Below are 23535 nucleotides of genomic sequence, written 5' to 3' on the forward strand. Positions count from 1 at the left end.
TGTCCTAAATGATTGCGTCTCACCTGTGTCAGATTTTAGCATGAGCAAATTTTCTTATAGAAATTATCCTTAGCTTGCTTATTATTTGTAAATCAGCATACCATTTTGGCTCGATTATAGGCCGCATCCTTAAAGTTTGGTGCTATTTTAAAGAAAAAATATTTTTAAAGAAAAAATACACATTAGTGGAATGGTAAAACAGTATTTTACCTAACAAACAGCAATATGTGTTTTGACCACATGGTGGCGCTACCTGTTTGCCGTGTGGTCGGCATTGTGGTGAAGACGCATACCGGGTAGCGGTGGTACTCACTGTCCGGGAAGCGCCTGAGGAGGAAGCGTCGTGGGATCGGCCACGGAGCGGGACCAGAGAGGCAGGTAAGTCCTTGCATATCTATTATGCAGTTAGTCAGCATATGTTATATATGAACAGAAATTCGGAAAACCAATAGCCATTTTAAGGTCCCTCCTTAATTCATAATGCACCTTACTTATAGATATTCGGCTCTGCTCCCGATATGCCACTCTGCCCCTCAGATATGCCACTCTGATATGCTTTATGTCCCCTGATGTGTTTTATGCCTCCTAGAAATGCCACTTTCCCTGTAGAAATGCCACTCTGCTCCCTACATATGCCACCACCCCCCAGACTAACCAATGCACCCCCCAGACTTCCTGGTGTCTAGCGGGGCCAGCCGGTGGACGTCTGTGACACTTCTAAAAAGGAGCACCGGTGTGACTTAACCTTCCGGTGCTCCACCATAGAAGCCCCAGCGGAAGTGTCGGCAGCGGAGATTGTCTGCACGCATCACACAGACATTCACCGGCTGCCAGAGAGGAAGAACTGCGGGGAATCCTCCTCTCTTGCAGCTGGTGAACGTCTGCGTGTAGACAACCTCCGCTGCCGGCACTTCCGCTGGGGCTTCTATGGGGGAGCAGCGGAAGGTTATGTCACACCGGTGCTCTGTTTTAGAAGTGTGAGCAGCGGAGGTTGTCTATGCGCATCGCGCAGACCTCCACTGGCTACTGTAGAGAAGGATCCAGATCCCCCGCGGTGCAGCACCGGCACCCAGAACTGCATGTCGGCGCTAAACCCCGATTATTATTGTTCTGGATGTTTTTTTCCCCCCCAAGGAAAAAAGAAATAGAGTGGCAGAACTAGCTTTTATCTAATTCTTTTTCTGAAGTTTTCTCCTGTTTCCTCCCTCTACAGTTAGAAAGGCGTCTTAAGCCAATCAACAGCATAGTTGCCGACCTTTGACAAAAATTTCCAGGGACGCTTTGCAGCACAGCTATCAATTACACTGTCCCAAAGCTCCGCCTACTCTACACAATGTTGGGAGTGTGGCAAGAGATGAGGAAGTGTGGGTATGACCCCAGAAATTGGTGGAGTTGAGGGCATGTCCACCCCAGACGCCTTACAGATTTAAAGTTTTGCAAGGTGGCCACATTTTTTGGTTTTACGGTTCCTTGGCCCATCAAAGAAGATCAGAGGTAATTCCTAGGACAGGAATGCACACCTCCACAAGAGATGTTAAAAAAATAAAAAATAAATAAGTACTTTCATCAAGGTATGAGAATAGCAGAGTTCTTCTGAAAAGCCGCAGATATCAGACAAAAAAAGAAAAATTCTGCACACTCTCTTCAATAAGTATAAGTTTATTTAAAAGCCAATGCTTAAAGCATTAAAGCCTTAACCAGGGAAGGGCTTTCAAAATGACAAATAAACCAGTGTTATATTTATTGAAAGAAATAACAAAGCATCACTAAACTGCTGCTTCATTATCACATTATCAAGGGGGTAAGCTTCGGGTGCCACTCAAAGGGGTGCCACAGGTTGGATCAGCGCTTTGTGTATGTGTGCAAATATCAGGGTGTGTTTAGGAACCGCCCGGGTGCCAAATACTCTAGATACACCATTGCATACACAAGTTGAGGACTGCAAGGCAAAAAGGTGAGGACCAGTGACTTTAACAAAATTAGGTGCTAGATGCAAATAGATTTTGATGGGTTCATTTTCATCAACAAAATCTGGATCGTACTTTATTTTTTCCATTTTTCCTCCACACTTATAAATAGGTTTTTCTCCATCTGTGCACTTGCTGTGTCACTGATTGAAACTTGGTATGTCTGATACCTGAAGAGAAGAAAAAGGAACAAATCCTTTTGTATCTCAGAGACAGATTGAGAACACAGCAGGAAAATGAAGTCCTGCCAGAAACTTGCTTTTTTAAAGCACATCCAGGCAACTGTTGATTTTAATGTGATGACGATATTAAATCACTGTAGTGACATATGTATACGTCTGTTACCTCAACTGCCCCAGCACTTTAACTTAATCATTATGTAACTTGTATAAGTTCTGATCTCTAGCCATAGATAAAAAGCAAACCAAGAAGAAAAATCATTAGAACATGTACACTGTTTGTTTTTATCCCTTCAGGGCTCAGTCCTTGGGAACCTGTCCTATCTAGGGCATATATCAGTCTAGACCATAGAGGTACATAATGTATTATTCAATATGTGAAGAAACTTTGAAGAAATGTCACTGATTTAACTGAAAGAAATGGGTTCATTCTTTAGGGAATGTGTGACCAAATAAAACACATACCGTAAAATCTTGGATATAATACAAAGGTGGTAAAAAATGATAATGAAATAAATATTATAAAATAAAAAATGATTGTTACGTCTTAAGATGGGGGTCAGGTCTGGTCCCCACACTTCTGTGTAGTCTAAAGATACTCCAGGTTTCATCCCTGACATTTAACAGTACAGAAGTGGTCTCCCTCTCACCCCTCTATAACCCACCATGAACGGTGCTGCCAGACTTTTATTCCTCTCCCATTGCTTTACTACCACCTCTCTCTTCTTGTCAGTCTCTTCACTGGCTGCCTGTGCGCTTCAGGATTCACTCTTTCTTTTAAAGCCCTTCAAAGGGCTTACTTACATCTCTTCACCTATCTCTAAATACGCGATTATTACCACAACCAATAATATTAATTGCCCCCCTAAACCTAATAACTGGTTGTGCCACCCTTGGCAACAACTGGAATCAAATGTTTGCAATTACTGGTAATAAGTCTTACATCACTGTGAAGGGATTTTGGCCCACTCTTTTTGGCAGAATTGTTTTAATTTAGCCAAATTTGAGGGTTTTCAAACATGAAGTGCCTTTTTTAACCCCTTCGTGACAAAGGCTGATTTTACTTTTTGTACCCTTCGTGACAATGGCCGTTTTAACATTTCTGCGCTGCTCGTGTTTAGCTGTAATTTTCTTCTTTCCCGTTTACTGAACCCACACACATTAGATATTGTTTTTTTCAGGACAAGAAGGGCTTTCTTTAGATGACATTGTTTTGATTGTATCCTATTATTTACTATTAAAAAAAGTATAAAATATGGTAAAAAATTTAGAAAAAAATCACTGTTTCTAACTTTTAGTTGAAAAATCTTTTACTCATCTATAAAGGTAATAAAAAAAACCTGCTAAATAGATTCTACTATTTGTCCTGAGTTTAGAAATACCCAATGTTTTTATGTTTTTTTGCTTTTTTCTGCACGTTATGGAGCAATAAGTACAGGTAGCGTTTTGCTATTTCAAAGCCATTTTTTCCAAATCTGGTAATTCTTCCCCCCATGTGCCATTTCGGGTATCTTTGAAGCCGGCCAATGCAATTTACCCCATCAAATCATATATTTTTGAAAACTAGACAGCCCAGGGTATTCCAAATGCTGGTATTTTAACCCTTTCCAAGCACTTATTCTACCATCAGCATTTGTCAAACTTTATGGTAGTAATTTTTTTGCATTTGTTTTTTCACACACATTTTACTTTAGGTATGAATAAACAGGTTCTGGTATATGTCACTATCATAAAACACCCCAATATGTGTTTAGCAACAACTCCTGAGTACAGCGATACCGCACATGAATGATTTTGCCTGGCTGTTTGGGGGCAAAAGGGCCACATTTGGGGCATGCACATTTTTCAATGTTGAACTTTGGCATTTGGGGATCCACTGCCCATGCCCTATTTGGTACATCTCTGAGCCGGGCCATTTCAGTGTGCCCAACAAAACCATATATTTTTGAAAACTAGACACCCTAGGGTATTTTAAATGCTGGTATTTTAACTCTTTGCATGCACACATTTTACCACCAGCATTTTTTCAAAGTTTGCAGTAGTATTTTTGTGTGTGTATTTTTCCCACACACACCTACTTTATGTATGAATTTACAGCTGCTGGTATATGCTGCTGTCACACGACACCCCAATATGTGTTCAGCAACATCTCCTGAGTACAGTGATACCCCACATGCATGGGTTTGTCATTTTTGGGGGAACTAAATGGCCACATTTGGTACGTGTGCATTTTTCTAATTGGAAATTAGATGTGTGGCCATCCTTCCCCCCGTGTTAATTGGGACCTTGTTGAACCCGGCCAATTCAATTTACCCCATCAAATCATACATTTTTTAAAAGTAGACACCCCATGGGCATTTAATATGCCAGTATTTTAACTCTTTCCTTGCGAGAATTGTTTTAAGCTAATATGCGAATTTTAGGACTTGCTCACAAAAATATATTTTTTATATATATATTTAAATTTTTTTTTGCCTTTTTTATTATTTTTTTTTAACATTTTTTTTCGACTTGAAGGTTCCCCTGATAGTGACATCAGTGGGAAATTATTTTTACATTTTACTGGTTTTTTACTATTTTTTTTTCTAATTATTATTAATTTTGTTTTATTTTTAATTTATTTTTTCTAATCACACTGTGATTAGAAAGCTGAGCTCCATTGACTTGCATGGTTGAATGCAGTACCTATATTCAACCTGCAAGTGGAGCCAGAGTTCTCTAGAGGGTCTGGAAACCGTCTAGCGAACTTTTTAGACTTTATTGGGTTTTTTTCCCGGGCCGCCGCCATCTTGCTGATGGCGAAGATCACCGGCAGCTGGGGCTGTGACCGCTCTCCAGAGCGGTCACAGTCCATCCCCAGGTAAGTGTTTGGTGTCGCTGGATGCCTCCTGATCAAAGCATTCCAGCGACACCATTTAAGTTTAGGAGGCGATCGTTGATCGCCTCCTAAACGCTTTTAAAACGGGCGTCCGCCGCCATACAAAGTATGGCGGATGTTGACGCCGCGGGGAGGGGCCAGAGATGGCCCCTTTGTGCCGATAATGGCGTTGCTGAATGCCTCGAGGTCGAGGCATTACAGCAACGCCGTTTCGGTGCAGAAAGCGAAAATAGATCGCTTTCTGCACCCGTTTAAAGACGTGCCGGTCCTGGCACGTAATTTGTCGTTATCTACTTGAATTTCCGTGACGTGCCCGGACCGGCAATTGTCATCAAGGGGTTAAGGTCATGCCACAGCATCTCAATTGAATTCAAGTCAGGCCACTCCAAAACCGTAATTCTGTTTATTCATTTTGCCATTCAGAGGTGAACTTGTTTGTGTGCTCCGGATAATTATCCCTGTGCATAACCAAACTGTGTTTAAGGTTTAGGTCACAAATGTATATCTGGACATTTTTTGGTAAAGACCAGAATTCATAGTTCCACCAATTATCTCAAGTCGCCCAGATCCTAAAGCAGCCCCAGACCATCACACCATGTGTGACTGTTGGTATGATGTTCTTATTGTGGAATGCTGTGTTAATTTTACGCCAGATGTAACGGGATCCATGTCTTCAAAAAAGTTCCACTTTTGACTCATCACCCCATAGAATATTTAGCCCATGGATGCCTCTTTCTTATTGTGGAATCATGACCTTAACAATTGAGGTCTGCAGTTCTTTACATGTTAGTCTGGGTTCTTTTGTGACCTCCTGGATGAGTTGTCGATGCACTGAGGAATTTTGGTAGGCCAGCCACTTCTGGGAAGGTTCACCACAGTTCCAAGTTTTCTCCATTTGTAGATAAAGGCTCTCGCTGTGGTTTGTTGGAGTCCCACAGCCTTAGAAATGGCTTTTTAAACCCTTTCCAGACAGGTGTCAATGACTTTGTTGTATTCCTTTAGATCACGGCAGCATGTGCTTCTTTTTGGGACCTTTTAGCCTACTTCACTTTGCGAGACAAGTTCTATTTAATTGATGTTTGTATTCAACTGGGCTCAAAGTGATCTTTTTCACATAGGCGGTTTAGATAGCTTTTTTCCTTCTATACATGAAGTCATTATTTGAAAACTGCATTATGTGTTTACTCTGGTTATCTTTGTCTGCAGTTAAAATTAGTTTGATAAGAAATATTTACGTGTGACAAAAATGCAGAAGAAGAGGAAATCAGGAAAGGGTCAAATATTTTTTCACAGCACTGTATGATAGCTGAGCCATATTTTGTATCCATGTATGCGTATTCTGATCTCATGGTCTCATAGGTAATGTATTTAAATATCTTATTAAATTAAAAGATGGCTGGCTTCATCTGTGTGACAAATCTCTTCCAAACTAAAGCCACAAAATGCTTGTACCCTTTTCTATTATTTATTTTGCATATCTGCCATTTGCCAGTCAGCCACAAAGGGGCAGTGTGGTTTGGGTAAAAAAATTTCAAAACCTCTCAAACCTGTCTTCCAGAGTGTATATGTACAAACAATGCATTAATTATATCATAATTAGGAAAAAAGTTGTCAAAGTTGACAAGAATGATATGTTAACATGTAAAATATGTAAAACCTTTGCTCTATGGAACGCACATTATGCGTGTAAAAAACTATTTCTTTACGTATTGCTGAAATATATATACTATCGCCCTGGCTCTGCTAATATCTTTCTTGACCACTTCTCTTTATGCCATCTTCTCCTCTGATGTCCCTTCTGTCATCCTTGGAGACTTTAACAGCCCAGTAGACACCTTTTTGAGCCCTGTTGTTTCAAAACTCCTTTCCATTACCTCCTCTGATCTCACACAGCATGCCGACTCCCCTGTTCACGATGATGGTCACATTTCCTAGTGTGTGCTCTCTCACTAACAGACTCACTCTAGTTCCCCTTTCCTCCTCTCTGACCCCCACTTCCTATCCAGCTCTCTCTCACTTTGCATCTTACTCATTCCCTTTCCCCAAAAAACCCTTGCTTAACCGTAGACCTTAGCTCTCTTCTGAAGTTCTTAACGGATTTACTCCCTCTTCTCTCTCCCTCACATCTGCTCTTGAGGATGTAGCCCCAACTACCACTCGCTCAACGGTAACCAGGCACCTTCAACATAGTTGGCAGAAGACTCTAGATTCTATGTCTGACTTACTACAATAAAAATTCATGCTATGTTCCCACTACTTCACCTGCCTTATCTCATCCCTGTCTCACAACCCTAAAGACCTCTTCCGTCCTTTAAATCCCCATCTTCACTCTATCATATCTACTCCTTCCACTAATCTTACTGCCTCTGACTTTGCCACATTCTTCAATAATAAAATTGAAACCCTGCCCTTGCCCTCCCTCTGACTCTGCACCCTCTCATACTCTTCTTCCTCTTCTTTTCTCTCTTGTCATTGAAGATGAGATTCATGCACTTCTTCATTCCTCTTGTCCAGCCACATGTCCCCACCTAATGTATCGGTTTGTCTTAGTCTGTAAATTCTCGTCTTGTCAGACCCCTTGAATATATGTATTGTATTAAGTCCTGCGTAAATTGTTGGCGCTATATAAATAAAAGATAATAATAATAATGTCCCTTCAACTCTCTTTAGTTTCTCTGTCCTCCAAGCTTCTTGAAAGAATTGCTTACACCTAAGTTTATTGACTCCAGCTCCTTACTTAACCATCTTCAATCAGGATTCCGCTCTCAACATTCTACCGCCCTAAGTAAAGTTACTGCTAGACCAGGGGTGGGCAATTAATTTTCCCATGGGGCCACATGAGAAATTGGAATGGTTTTAGAGGGCCAGACCTCTACAAACTACAAACTCCGAAGCCTTGTCCATTTTGTTAACTTATGTGCTGTTTAATAAAGTTATTCAAGCCTACGTCATTGGTAGAGGTGCTTGAATAAGTAAGGCCTGAATAACTATTAGCACAGCACAGAAGTGAACAAAATGAACAAGGCTTCGGAGTGCATACCGTATTTTTCGCTCTATAAGACGCACCTGCTGATAAGACGCACCTAGATTTTAGAGGAGAAAAAAAAGGAAAAAATATTTTGAGCTAAAAAATGGGCTAAAATATTTATTACAATAACTGAATAAGCTATGAACACAGTAAGACACACGCAGTAAGACACACACAGACACAGTAAGACACACACAGACACAGTGAGACACACACAGACACAGTAAGACACACACAGACACAGTAAGACACACACAGACACAGTGAGACACACACAGACACAGTAAGATACACACAGACACAGTGAGACACACACAGACACAGTAAGACACACACAGACACAGTAAGACACACACAGACACAGTGAGACACACACAGACACACACAGACACAGTAAGACACACACAGACACAGTGAGACACACACAGACACAGTAAGACACACACAGACACAGTAAGACACACACAGACACAGTGAGACACACACAGACACAGTAAGACACACACAGACACAGTAAGACACACACAGACACAGTGAGACACACACAGACACAGTAAGACACACACAGACACAGTAAGACACACACAGACACAGTGAGACACACACAGACACAGTAAGATACACACACACACAGTAAGACACACACACACAAACACAGTAAGACACACACACACAGTAAGACCTCCCTCCCTAACCCCCCTTCTCAGTATCTCCCCTCTAACTCCCTAACCCCCCCTTCTCAGTATCTCCCCTCTAACTCCCTAACCCCCCCTTCTCAGGATCTCCCCCCCCGCCCCGGTCACTTACCTTAAACTCCTGTGTTGGAAGCGTGAGGCGTTTGTCTCGGGTGCCGGCGCTTCACTGCTGATCGCCGGCGTCTGACGTCATATGCCGGCGCCCAGCGTAAAGCGCCGGCACCCGAGACAAACGCTTCCAACACAGGAGTTTAAGGTAAGTGACCGGGGCGGGGGGGGACACCGGACTCATTGGTGAGTCACCAGGACACTCTTTGCGGGCCGGTCCGAGCTATTCAGCGGGCCGGATGTGGCCCGCGGGCCGTGCTTTGCCCAGGTCTGTGCTAGACCCAGGGGAAACTACTCTATGCTAATCCTACTGGACCTCACTGCTGCATTTAACACTGTGGACCACCCTCTTCTTTTAAAAATTCTTCATGATCTTGGTCTCTGTGGCACTACTGTCTTCTGGTTTAGAATCCTACCTTTCTGTCCTAGAAACAGCACCCCATGCAATTTCTGTGCATACAGGCCCATTTGTCACCTTTAGACACACAGATAGACAGACAAGGTTGGAGAGGCATTAATGCTGGCTCAGTTGATAATTGCTTTTGAATTTGCTTTCATTCACATCATACAATAAATTGACATAATTTATGTAGAAGATGGATTGTTTCAATATCTGTTGTGGTTACGCTTCAATGACGATTCAAGAAATAATTTGTGGTGCTCATCTTTATATGTGTCTTATAGCATTCATATAGATGTTAGTCCCATGTAGGGAGGGCTTGCTACCACTTTGCCTCATTTTCTTATTTTTAAAATTCAGTTTTCGCTAGCCCAGAAAACACATTCTTGATTTATATTTAATTGCTACTTGTAGATACTGTTACATACAAGGGAAAATGGAAACTGGATGAAATTGTCTTTTAGCAGCTTACTTCTTGGAAAGCACATTTTAGCAGATAAGTGTTGCTTTAGGGACCTACTCCCTTTACCATTGGCGTTCAAAGAATTTAGGGGCTGATGACGGAAATATTCAGACAGGCCCATCTGTATGACAGTAGGTGGCTATACCTCTGAATTGAACCACTCCTTTCCCACATTTGTCTAAAGCAAGGAAGAGAAGAGCAGGGATGGCTCGGAAGTTCCATGGCACCAAATGGGCTTAGCTAATCACGAACTAAGGAGTGCAGAACACAGGGCCGGCCCTATAATGGGGCAGACTGGGGCAATTGCCCCAGGCGGCACTTTAGAAGGGGCGGCACTTTGCCGCCCCAAGCGCTTTTTTTTTTTTGAAGCGGAGGAGAGAGAGAGGGGCACCGAGTGGTTTTAGCTTACCCGCTCGGCGCCCCTCTCTCTCTCTCCTCTGCGGCGAGTCTCCCTGTTCGGTCCCGGTGCCGGCTTGTAATGCAGAGCGCCGGAAGTGACGTCAATTTCCGGCGCTCAGCATTACAAGCCGGCACCGTGGCAGAGCAGGGAGACTCGCCGCAGGACTGTTTAAAGGTAAGTACCGGGGGGGGGTCGTAGATTATGCCGTCGGCGAAGTTTAAAATGCCGCCCCCCCCCCCCCCGGCGTCGGCGGGGGGGGGGGGGGGGGCGGCGTTTTAAACTTCGCCCCAGGCGGCGTTAAGTCTTCGGCCGGCCCTGGCAGAACATATGTTCACATTTGTTTGTTTTAAATCATAGTGATGAAGAGTTACACAATCTCAAAACTAACTGCAACTGCACAAAATCATATTTTAAACAGACCAGCTTTTCTCTAGTGGCTGACAAGAGATCTCATGTGCTAAATTAAAGGTTTAAAACATTTCCTTTTTTTTGGTGTAAAAAAAAAAAAAAGTATTATTTTAGCATTTCGTCTTAATTGGTTGTGGCCTTTTCAGCCAAAAGAAAGTGAGTTACTTACAGTTTATGTAATGTGCACTACATTTTCAGTTATAGCCATCATTGCTAAGACTAGGTAGTCACAATATGAAATTATATGGAAATTAACAGCTATGGACATTTTATTTGATATTGCATTTGAGTTAAAATGATCAATAATTGTAAAAACAGTCTGTGAATAACATTACATTGTACATTTCATACAATTGCAAGTTTATTTCCAATTTCAAACACTATGAAATATTACGTTTAGATGTTGAATTATTTATGTTTAGATCAGCATTCAGTTCTACTCTATTTACATTAGGGTTGCCACCTGTCTCAAAATAAAGAGGGTCTCTTTTCCCTCTTTTCTTTCCAAACTTTTTTTTAATCTGTCATCTGTAAAACCATTCCCATGGCCATACAATCTTTTAAAATTAAAAATTTGACAAAAGGTGGCAAATCTAATGTTGCCATGTCATCAAAATGGGTAAAATGTTTTTTTGTTATTTTTTAACTCTTTTTCCAATTCCAATTTAAAGCTATGTCATTTTTAGTGATGGTTTTATGCTTTGGGTCTATTACTTACTTAAATAGACACAACATTGTGAAGTGATACAACTGTTGTGGAAATAGAAGTTATTATCATTTATTAATAGCTTATTTATGCAGTGGTATCATGTAATGCAGCTTTGCACAGTGTGATAGATTTATAGACCAAGCCTGATAAGTGTGTTTCCTTATTTTAACACAAGCTATGTAATCGTCTCTCTGTCACTGCAGTGTCTTGGCAAAACAGCATAACAAGATATATTGAAGGTTGACCTTTTGGGGAGAGATGTTTTACATTTTCTGAAAAAAATATTGTTTTGGGAAAATGTAAATATTTGCTATAAATTAAATAAAAAAAATATTTAGTCATATTCAGTATAACATAAAGAACATACAGTTCTGTTAGTATTTTAGTTTGGTATTTTATTTTACTTTTAAAGGGACCTGGCATCATACATTTTGCATTTCAAAAAATATTTGACAATAGAAGAAACTAGCAAGATTGTAATAAACCAAATCATTTGCATATTTTCCATAGTGTCAAAATATATATTCCCACCCCCAAAAAAGAAAAAATACCGTATTTGCTAGATTATAGGAAGACCCTGATTATAAGACGACCCCCCAAAATCTGAATATTAATTTATGAAAAAAAGAAAAAGCCTGAATATAAGACGACCCTATAGGAAAAAAAGTTTTACCAGTAAATGTTAATTCATGTAAACTATGTGAACAATTTTTTTTTAATAAAACCTATGATTGAGAAAAATATTTTGTTTTTATTTCCTTTTTTTTCAACCTGCCCCCCCAGTTATGCACATCTGCCCCCTGGCTTGCCACTCTGCCCCAGAAATGCCTTAAACCCCATATATGCCACTGTGCCCCATGATATGCCTTTTAACCCTCTAAATGCCACTGTGCCCCATGATATGCCTTTTGACCCCCTATGTGCCACTCTGCCTCCAGAATTGCCTTATACCCCTATATGCCACTCTGGCATTTAGGGAGGTTAAAGACATATTATGGGGCACAGTGGCATGTAGGGAGGTATAAGGCATTTCAGGAGGCAGAGTGGCGTATAGAGGGTTAATAGGCATTTCTGGAGGCAGAGTGGCATTAAGGGGGTTAAAAGGCATTTCACAGAGCACTCTGCCTCCAGAAATGCCTTATGCCCCCCATTTAACACTCCCTCCCCCTCCCTCCTCCAAACTTACCAGAGCTTCTGAGCCCCCGGTGCGTAGTCCAGGCAGCGTGTAGAGCTCTATGCGATTCGCGTAGACAGCATAGACAGCCGCAAGGAGGTGCGGCTAGCAGCGGGGGTTGTCTGCATCCATCGAGCAGACCTTCCACGGCTGTCAGAGATCACGGGGAACTCTGATCTCTGACAGCCGAGGAAGGTCTGCGCGATGGCTGCAGACAACCCCCGCTGCTAAATGCACCTCCTCCCGGCTGCAGCGGAGTTGTGTACGCGAATTGCGTAGAGATCTACACGCTGCCCGGACCAAGCACCAGGGACTCAGAAGTACCGGTAAGTGGGGGGGGGGGGAGACAGGAGGATCCAGGTCCCCTGCATCGCTGTGGGGGATCTGGATCTTAGTCTCATAGTCAGTCCTAGTTGAGGTCTGATTATAAGACAACCCCGATTATAAGAGCATTTGCTCTGGAAAAAAACTCGTCTTATAATCGAGCAAATATGGTATATATTTATGGTACTAAAGGGAGAAAGAGATCTTCCTATAGTAGTCCCCTCATCTCCTTCCATGCCAATTTCTCCATTCTCTGCAAGTTTTTGCTAGCCCCAACACAACTGGTTTAAGTTGAAATGTGGGACCTTGCTTTAATTTTATGGCAAGACAGAACGCTTCATATGACTACCAGGTGATGTGGATATCTCAAAGGCAGGAAGGATGAATTGTTTCTTTAGGATGCAGGTTGAGGGTAGGTTCGATCTCTAAATAGATGAGGTTTTTAGCAAATGTGTAAAGTTGAAGTGAGAGAATCTGATAAACTGGGGTAGGAAACTCCAGAGAATAGGCACAGCATGGGTAAAATCCTGGAAATACAAGTGGAAAGAGTTGGTAACAGTAGAAGAGAAATGGAAATGGTCAGAAGAGGTTGTTTAGGAAAGTACTGTCTAACAGCATAATAATTTGCTTTCACTAGCCACAGAGGCACCATGTGTTCATACATAAGCCCCACAGTTCAAAGGCACCCCAAGCTTGTTATGGAAATGACTAACAAATCCATAAATCACTGCTGGGCCCCCAGAGAAACAGGTGCACTAGTCATCACCTACTGTTGTCCACCCATAGTTTACATATTATAAATGAAGCGTTTTGCCTCGTAGTCTGTCATAATTATAATTGCATTTAACTTGAGAATGATTTCTGCTGGTTTCACTGTAAAGTCATTCAGAAGAGGTCATTTTCCATTCCAGAGACATTCTTTTTTTTTTTTTCACGCAAGTAAGCTTTAGTAATTGGCATACCTTGGAACTTCAGTTGACCCTGAAGACTATGCAAATGTTTACCCTTTAATTGTCCATCATAGAGATTCTACTCCCTGCCTATTACATGCCAGAAGGCACAGATATTCTGAATTGTTATTGTTAAGCATCAATTTCCAGTGCAAAATACCATATTAAGGATATTTCAAAAATCTGTCCATTCGTCCTTGGTTTCCAGGTGTAGTGAGCTGTACAGACAGAAGCACAATATATTTTTCTAACTCTCTCTTTGAGTTTATTTTTTGCTGTGCTGAAATAACATTTGTTTTACATTAGATTCACCCCAAAGCAGTACATGTGGTGCGCCGAAATAATAATTTTAGAATGTTTCTATTCCTGAAGTTGTGTTTTTCTTTTCATTTCGTTTTAGGCCAAAGCACCAAGAACATCAGTGCATCTCCCAGTATCGAGAGTTTGCCTGGAGGCCGTGACCACACAGACTCTCCTCCTCCGTCAGCTGGGAAGAAAGATTCTTTTTTCAGCAACATCTCTCGCTCTCGCTCTCACAGCAAATCCCAGGGCAAAAAGGAATCTGTAAGTTTGTCATTTCTAGTGCTGATGCTTTACTTTTTTAAGCGCTGATGCTTTACTTTTTTAAGCGCTGATGCTTTTCTTTTTATCAATGTTCTGAAAAGCAAATATGCTATTTTTAATTAATATATATATATATATATATATATATAGCTACAGAAAGTGCCCTTAACCTCAAGCCAAGAAATGAAATTTGAAGTGATGATCTGTTACAATGAGTTTATCCGTATTGTGTACTTATTATTTAGATTCATTTTACATTTTTTTTATATTATAAAATTACATTTTCTTTGGAAAAATATGAGTAAGTAAGGAACAATGTGATCTATCACTCTGTTTCTCATTCGGCTCGAGAGACATTTTCTCATTTTAAAGTACATAGCCTTGACGTCACCCTGGATAATGTAGTGGACAATGCACAAGGATTGTTTGTGACTTCATAATGTGATTGATAACGTCTATTTTTAGTAGAGCAGCCAATATGAGTAGGTACTTTTCACAGAAAAATAAATTATGCAAATTATAATGTTTTTTTTCTCTCTCAAAATTATATATCATTTTCAATACACATAAATAGTCTAGTAGATGCCATATTTTGGTGGCTTTGTGATTGTGAAAACAAAAGCATCAATTAGTTTATTAAACAGTTGCAAGAGTTTTTTGCTTTTTAGGCACTGTTGGATCTTTGCTCTGTGCCCATGATGGGGCCGTGTCTGTGACCATGCAAGGTTTTACGTGCTTTCTGCAGATGTTCAGTGTGATGGGAATGCTGCTGACCGCGCCGAGGTCATCCAACAAAAGGGCTTCCCCATCCCTCCCACTGAATTTTAGCCTAGATTTCTTTTTTTTTTCTGTATACCAATCAACAGTGAAATCCGTTAAGTACAGAACTGGCCCTGTAGCCTACCAGCATATGTATCTTAAAAGTACTGTTCCGCCGACTCTCTTGAATTTAACACCTAAATACATCATCAATACATAATCCTTAATACCATTACTCGCCCCAAACCTTTTCTAGAAATGACTCTTTAAACATATAAAATTGTCTCTCATTGAATTATCATATGACAGAAAAGCAGCGACTGACAGGTGGTTGTTACTGAAACCAAAAACCCTTCTTAATGTTTTTTGTGATTGAATCTTCATATAATGGGTTGGGAAGAATAAAAGCAGAGATCTTCTGAGGCTTATTTGGTTAGCATGCTAGAGCAGGGTTCTTGAAACTAAGGCTTGCAGTTCTCATGACCCCACACTGGCCATGAGATGTCCATAGGTTACAGCAAGGAACGGCCATCAGGAGACGCTGCATCCCAGTGGACAATGCACACGTGAAAACACATGCTTTATTATTAGCTCACATAGGGTCATGTGTGTATGTCATACTATTACATTGAGTCACAGAAAAAAAGTTGGAATAACAATCATGCTTGTGAGCGTGATTAATGTTTTGTCTAAGTGGAACAGCACCTTTAAAAGGAGATTATGCGCAAGGTATGTTTTGGTTTACATTTCCAAAATCCCCAGTGTCTCGTGCCACCCTTAATGATGCGAACTGCTGCAGTCTTATGATGTATTTCATGAATAGGCACCTGGATCTGCTTATCGTTAATGACAGACTAGTTTATACATAACTCACAGTTTTATTGCAAAAGCTGCCTCTCTCTGTCTGCTTTAAATGTAAACCATAACAAAATACAATAGGTTTCAACTTAGCAAACTTGAATATATCTTTGCAGTTTGATCAAACCCATGTTTTACTTTTAGTATTTTACTTTTCTTCGGTATCCTGATTATGTTTGATGTTAGAGTTTAGCCTTTTTTATGTTGTTAATAATTATTATGTCACCACAATACAGCTTGTTCAATTTCATCATTTCAGCGTACCGAAAACATAAATCCAGCTTTGGTTCCTTTTTTCACACAAAACAAACGTCCCTATTAAATAAACATTGAGTCATTCCTTCATGGTATTTTTAATATTCTATGTGATATGTTGATACACAGGGCGGCGTTCTTCTTTCTACAATAGTGTTTTAATAGATTTGAAATTGCATTTCTACTTAAATTGCATTTCTCCTGTACCCACCAAAAAAACAGAGACAACATGAATATTACTATATCTTATATTTCCCCCCCCAAACTTTATGAAACCTCCTTCTGTTTTGTAAGCTTTGTTTATGCGGGGCTCTTCTCATCATTTTTTAAAGTCCAAATAGTTATGTCATGCGCTACTTGTTGTAGTGCCGAAGAGAATTGTGACGCGAAAGGGTCGATGGAGGCATGTTGGTGTGAGGGTTAATTGTTAGGGAAAGGGTAAATAGAAAGGCATGTTGTTTTTCTGCAAGTTGAATGCAAAAACAGAAACCTTGTCTCGGATATGTTGGAATAACATACCCCTACATGTTATTGTACCTGCTACAAGGACATATTTCTCAAACACACTTTGATGAAAGCAACCGCAAATTCTTAGATAAGTGTTAGTGAGCGCGCTCGTAGACTTTAATGGATTGCCTTCCAGAAAGGCTGAGACTCTGCCACCGATCAGTATATGACGCCAGGCGCTCAGCCCTGCGGCAGTGCATAGCTTCAAGGCAGGGATATAAGCGTAATTATAATATATACATTTCATTTCTCTTTCATTGGTCTTTATTATGCATTTGATTTGGTTAATAAACTATATGGATGATTTCATCCAATGAGCGTCATCCCTGTATCCTTGAACCTGTTAACCCATGCCAGTCCATTAATGCAGCATTGCAGGATATGATGCCACTATATAACTCAATAAATAATAAAACCACCATGCCAGCATTAGTTATCATATGTGACGAGGAAAAACAGAACTCCCCTGTGGTGTGTTATGAGTCCCGAAATCTTCACGTTTATTGCTGTATGTTATTTTTTCAGTACTTTCTGGCCTCCAGCCTCAATTTCTATTTCATGCTTCTTTATGTTTAAATTTAGGCACAGCTGAAAACGGTCTTTCTGTGTTTATAACGTTAACAGAAAATGGGTTGTTTAGCTGAGATTAATTAAAATAGACATGGTTTTAAAATATAGTGAGCCACCGTGACATTTAGTTATTATACTAGTCATCTTCTACATTAAAAATTAAAATGTGTAATAATTATGTTCTACATTTTTGCACCTGCTTTTGGATTTTTGATATTATAAAAATCCAAAATTAAAAGAAAAAGATGGGGATTAAAAGAAAAAACCAAATCATTTCATTAAAATGGATTATCGGAGAGATCCTGATGTCTCACTCAGCTGCTTTGATTAATAAGATGTGCTATATCGCACACAGTCCTGGATTCAGGCGGCACCATGGATTCTAGACATACAGCTCTGTGAAAACATATTTGCCCCTTTTTTTTGCGTATTTGTCACACTTAAATGTTTCAGTTATCATCAAACTTTTTTCAATATCATACAAAGATAACCCGAGTAATCACAAAATGCATTTTATTGATAATTGGGTTCCACTTCAATAGACACACCCAGGGATGATTGCTGCCAGCATTAAACATCAATTAAATAGAACCTCTGCTCCAGGTTACCACAAAGAAACTCTGGGTCGCGGGAGCGGCATTGGGGCCACGCCCCACTTCCCACCCACTTCTCCTCCAGAAACAGGCAGCCTTCAGTGGGACTGCCCACCGACAGTAGGACTGCCCACTGATATTAAGGGACCGCCCACTGATATCAACAGGACCGCCTACCCACATTCCCAAAAGCCAGGGCTCCGGGTACTCGGGGACTGAATATTCCCAGGTATGAATAGAACCTTGTAAAGTGAAATTTCACATGCCAGTTACCTACTTTTATGAATCATATCCTCCTTTCAAGGCTGAATTACTATGTCGCTATGTTCTGTAAAGCAACTTCAGTAACTATATATGTTTTCATCTTTTTTTAATAAGATATATAGCAGTGTATCTATTAAACACAGACTTTGCAGGTTAGCCACAGTTTTCGGCCCAGTGAATTTACTATGCATTATGAAGGGTAAACCCTTGTGATTTCCTTCTGCAAATAAAGCTCAAGGTGGCTTTCACATTACATCCCCAATGATAACTATACATTATTCATGGGCAGCTTAGCCTTTTATGCAACAGAAACCTCAATGGGGTCCCCGCATATTGTATGAGGTATAATGTTCAACTTACCTAAAACCTTTTGAGTCTTACACGGGAATATTATCATAGATATTAGAGATTCGATATGCCATCAATTCCCCACTATTTTCCGGGACAGTTGCAAAATATATAACAGGTAAAATTGGAAGAAACCCACCTATAAATAGTTTGGATTATGGAAAAGGATGTTTTTATGTATCAGTATTTGTAACCGCATATGCAGCCAGATCCTTTTCTCACTGAATTAAATCAATCGACAAAACCTTCAAACTGTAAATGAAGGATAATGGCATTTGAGTTGTATGCCAGTTCGGTATTGAACACTTATCCCCATTATGTTCTTGATTAATGTAGTATTCATGTATTTCTTTTCTGTGTTATACACCTTTTTGTCTCTTTCAGCGTTAGATTTGTTAATTAATGATTATGCTAACTTGAAAAGCTGCTTCTTTTAAAAAAAAATATATATATATATTTTTTTTTTAATTGATCGATCTTGTGGTGAGATCATGCCAGATGTGTTAATAAATATCCATGTAATTTTTATTTTATTAAAACTATAATATAGTAAAAATATATAGGAGCTTTTGCTATTCTAAATTAAAGGTTGATGCAAAGTTACAAAATCTTCCAGAATCTTGTAATACCGTTTTATTGGGCTAACAGTATTTTGTAATGACAAGCTTTCGGGAGGCTCCCCTTTATCAAGTCAAAAGCATTTCTGACCAGCAAAAGTAAAAGACACAGGTTAAGTCTCACAAGTACATGTCCTGATATTGGGGTGGTGGGTTGAAAACAGGACAGGTAATACACAGAGACAGGAGGATCATAAGTAGTCAGGCTTCTGTCCTATAGACTGCAAAGGTAGGGGGTGATAAAGCAGGGGTGTGCATGTTAGAGAAAGCTTTAATATTGTGCTCAGATCCACATAAAGTCCTCTATATCTGCAGTCATAAAATGCATCATTTTGGCTTCCAATTCTTGGGCGTTTTTTTTTTATTTCCTTTTTGTATTGTATGGAGTGACATCATAATCATAATCGCTCCTCATAATCAGACCAAACTGAATACTAACTCATACCTCTCAACAGTCCCAGTTGGAGTGACCTGTTTGAGTAAAGTGGTGACCGACTAGGGTGCAATAGTTTTCTTTGCGGTGGTTGATTGGAATATCTGTTCAGATTAATCCTTTCATTCATTTGCTGGCAGGTGTCACCAATGGAACACCCTACTTCACACACAGTGCATTGTATCATGTATATAACATATGCATGAGTATATGTTTTAATGCTGTATGTCTTGTGAGTCGCTATATTATTTGAAGAAACGTGTTGGCAGGTTTGTTGCATGGTTTGGCTGTGTTATCTGTGTGTCTTGTTTCAGTGGGTATTTTCCTATTAACCAGCTTTTGTTTTAAATCAAGTGGTTGTCTGAAGGCCAAGATGGGAGGTTCAGGGAAAATGTCTTTTCATCCTCTGCTAGTATCGGTTGCAGATCCTTGTTGTATATTTTTTCAAGGGCAGGGTTGTACGTGGCTACCAGTGGTATGCTTGGGGAGGTTTGTTTCTCTCTGTAGTGCAGCAGGTGTTCATAGTACAGAGTTTATTTTCTTCCTGATGGTCCTTGGTTAGTATCCCTTTTGTCTGAAGCTTTGGACAGTGTTTTTAAATGCATGTCTCAGTCCTCTGTGTTGCGATAGTACCTGATAATTCGAATATAGATGATGCCTTGAAAGCTGGATTTGTGCCGGTTCACCAACTTTACCCAAACAGATCACTCCATAAATGATATCAAAATACTGAAAGGAAACACCGAAAATAGCCAAAATGATTTTTATGACTGCAAAAATAGAGGGCTTATTATGTACCGTATTTGCTCGATTATAAGACGACCCTGATTATAAGACGACCCCCCAAAATCTGAATATTAACTTAGGAAAAAAAGAAAAAGCCTGAATATAAGACGACCCTAAAGGAAAAAAGTTTTACCAGTAAATGTTAATTCATGTAAACTATTTTTTTAAATAAAAGCTATGATTGAGAAAAATATTTTTTTTGTTTTTATTTCCTTGTATTTTCCAACCTGTCCCCCAGTTACGCACATCTGCCCCCAGGCTTGCCACACCAATATGGCACTGTGGCCCATGATATGCCTTTTAACCCTCTATATGCCACTGTGCCCCATGGTATGCCTTTTGACCCCCTATGTGCCACTCTGTCTCCAGAAATGCCTTATACCCCTATATCCCATTCTGGCATTTAGGGGGTTAAAATGCATATTATGGGGCAGAGTGGCATATAGGGAGGTATAAGGCATTCCAGGAGGCAGTGGCATTAAGGGAGTTAAAAGGCATTGTATAGAGCACTCTATAAGGCATTTCAGGAGGCAGAGTGCTCTATTAAATGCCCCCTTAACGCCACTCTGCTTCCTGAAATGCCTTATAACTCCCTATATGCCACTCTGCCCCATAATATGCCTTTTAACCCCCTAAGTGCCAGAGTGGCATATAGGGGTATAAGGCATTCCAGAAATGCCCTATGTCCCCCATTTAACACACACACGCACACACACTTACCGGTGCTTCCAAATTCCTGCTGTATTGCCGGGGCAGCGGGTTGACGTCTCCTTCCGCTGCAGCCGGAAGGAGGTGGAGTTGGCAGCGGGGGGTTGTCTGCGTCCGTCGCGGATACCTTTCCCGGCTGTCAGAGATCAGAGTTCCGGCACCTGTGCGGGGAACTCTGATTTCTGACAGTCGGGGAAGGTATCCGCGACGGACGCAGACAACCCCCGCTGCTAGCCACACCTCCTTCCGGCTGCAGCGGACGTTGTCTACGCGGATCGCGTAGACGTCAACCCGCTGCCCCGGCAATACAGCAGGAAGCACCGGTAAGTAAGTGTGGGGGGGGGAGACAGGAGGATCCAGGTCCCCTGCAGCGGTGCGGGGGATCTGGATCTTAGTCTCATAATCAGACCTCTATTTGAGGTCTGATTAGAAGACGACCCCGATTAGAAGACGAGGGGTATTTTTCAGAGCATTTGCTCTGAAAAAAACCTCGTCTTATAATCGAGCAAATACGGTATTTGAGTTTCTTAGCACATTATCAAAGCTTTCTATAACCCACCCTTGATTCATGACTGCCAAATGTACATACTTACCCTTGCTCTCTCCCCTCCTGCTCTCCTGTATCATTAGAGTCCTTGGGACTGAAGCCTGACTATTTATGACCCCCTAAATTTTCTGTCTCTGCATACTATGTTGTTTTAACCCCTGTTTGCACCCCCCTGATTTAGGACATGTCATTGTGAGACTTAACCTGTGTGTTTTACTTTGCTGGTCAAGATAAAGTAAAGAATCCTGAAAGCTTCTCATATAAAAATACTGTTAGTCCATAAAAAAGATATTACAAGATTCTGTAGCATTTTGTTACTTTGTATCTGCATTACTGGACTAATACGGCTACTCCTGACTACATAAGTAAAAGTCTGGCAGACGTTGTTGTTTATCCAATGCTTAACTAAGTCTATAACTAGGTATATGAGCAGTATGTACATTACACATAATTGCCGTTAAGAACAGTTTATCCTGAGAAAATGTAATTAACCTGTTGGGCTGATTCTTCTGAAATTGAGGACAAAAATGTACCTGATCGCTCATCATAATCAGACCAAACTGAATACTAACTCATACCTCTCAACAGTCCCAGTTTTTGCAGAACACTCTGGATTTTCAAAGGCTCTACCCCATGTATCTGCCTGCTTCTGATACCTACTTGTCACATGGACACCTGAAATGTTGGGGTATGCTAACATTCTTTGAGTTGTCCATCTCTGGGGTCTTTAGTCAAAGTTTATACATTATGTTGAGCCAACATAGAAAAGATGCAGAGTCACATAATCTTTCTGAGCCTCAGAGGTTTTGTTCAGCTGGAATGGCATACTATGTCTTAAATATGTCAATAAATAGTACTACTATGGAACGTAAAGACTAACACTGCTACAGAAGCAATGTTTTTAAATTTGTAACTTTGCTGTAGATAGAGCAAAGTGTTTAACAAAATGAGTCATTTGTACAACCTTACAATAGCTGGCTTGGCTAACTGATGATGGTTCACCATATGGCCATCTTTTCCCATCCAAACATTTTCAGCCTGGACTCCCAGAGGAGCATCCAACTGTATTGGCACAGTGTATAGCTACTATTTCAGATAGAAGTTCATTAAGTACAGATGTATTGCCATAGAGCTTGCTGCTATGATATGATGCCATTTTGTTTTGCCCATCTAAAAGCTAATGTAATAGCCATTTATTATAGAATGTTGTTTGTTTTTTTTTTTTTACTTATGTTGCCTTGTAACCACAGCACATTTGTAGGTCTAGCTTCCTGCTGTCTCAAATCATAAAAATGCTCATTAAACATTAATGTTTTAATAGGAGACCATCTGTGTTTTTTTGGGGGAAAAGTATGTATGACTTATAGATCTATTAAAAAAAACGAAACACTACATTTAATAAATATTGACAAAGTACAAAGCACTATGTGATTATGTTATTATTTGTTTGTAGTGTTTCCTTAAATGACATATTTTAATGGTTTACCTGTTATTTATGTAGGAGGATCTAGAAAAAGCTTAAATTCACCAAAACTGAATGTATTTCAAATCCTGTCTCCCCAGGGGAGATGGTAGCCGCATTAATCTGTTTGAAGTCTTTGCTTAAGAACCTATCCTCTGCAGATCTAAATGTAGATTTGGATATAATAGGACTTTCATTGCGTTGGCCACGCAAATATGTAACAGTCACGTATTTAAACCAAATTGGGAAAAAGTTTTATATACCACATCGATCACATTAAAGAGGCACTAATTCATGCTTTACGTGCACTTATGTGAGCTAGCAAGGCAAACTTTAAATATGTGTGTAAAATATATGTATTTAGGCCATGTAGCTTGAAGTTGAACATCAAATAAAAAAAGTAATTCAAATTAACGGTATGGATCACTAATGATTATATACTGGATGTCCATACCTGGGAACTCTGGGTGAAGTACTGCTCGCCCAGGTCTCTGGTGACTTTTCTCTTTCCCCGGGCAGAGGAGCAACATTTGGCCACAACCACTAGTTTTTTACTAACCACTAGTTTTTACTAATTATTC

General features: G+C 40.3%; 1 protein-coding gene across 2 annotated transcripts in view; it reads left to right on the top strand.

Moving 5' to 3' along the window:
* The window catches only part of LOC149300783 (TBC1 domain family member 5-like), a 111031-nt gene that overhangs the window by 70747 nt on the left and 16749 nt on the right, over nt 1-23535 (top strand). The window contains exons 15-17 of one of the 2 annotated variants that reach the window (XM_089484877.1): nt 9079-9096; nt 9318-9357; nt 14084-14247. In XM_089484877.1, coding sequence (XP_089341003.1) covers nt 9079-9096; nt 9318-9357; nt 14084-14247 — 222 coding nt within the window. The remainder of the gene's footprint in view (nt 1-9078; nt 9097-9317; nt 9358-14083; nt 14248-23535) is intronic. The other variant, XM_089484878.1, reaches the window with a different exon arrangement.

The sequence above is a fragment of the Sceloporus occidentalis genome, unplaced genomic scaffold (genome assembly GCF_023333645.1).
Source record: "Sceloporus occidentalis isolate IW3139 unplaced genomic scaffold, rSceOcc1.0.p SCAF_23, whole genome shotgun sequence".
Taxonomy (NCBI): domain Eukaryota; kingdom Metazoa; phylum Chordata; class Lepidosauria; order Squamata; family Phrynosomatidae; genus Sceloporus; species Sceloporus occidentalis.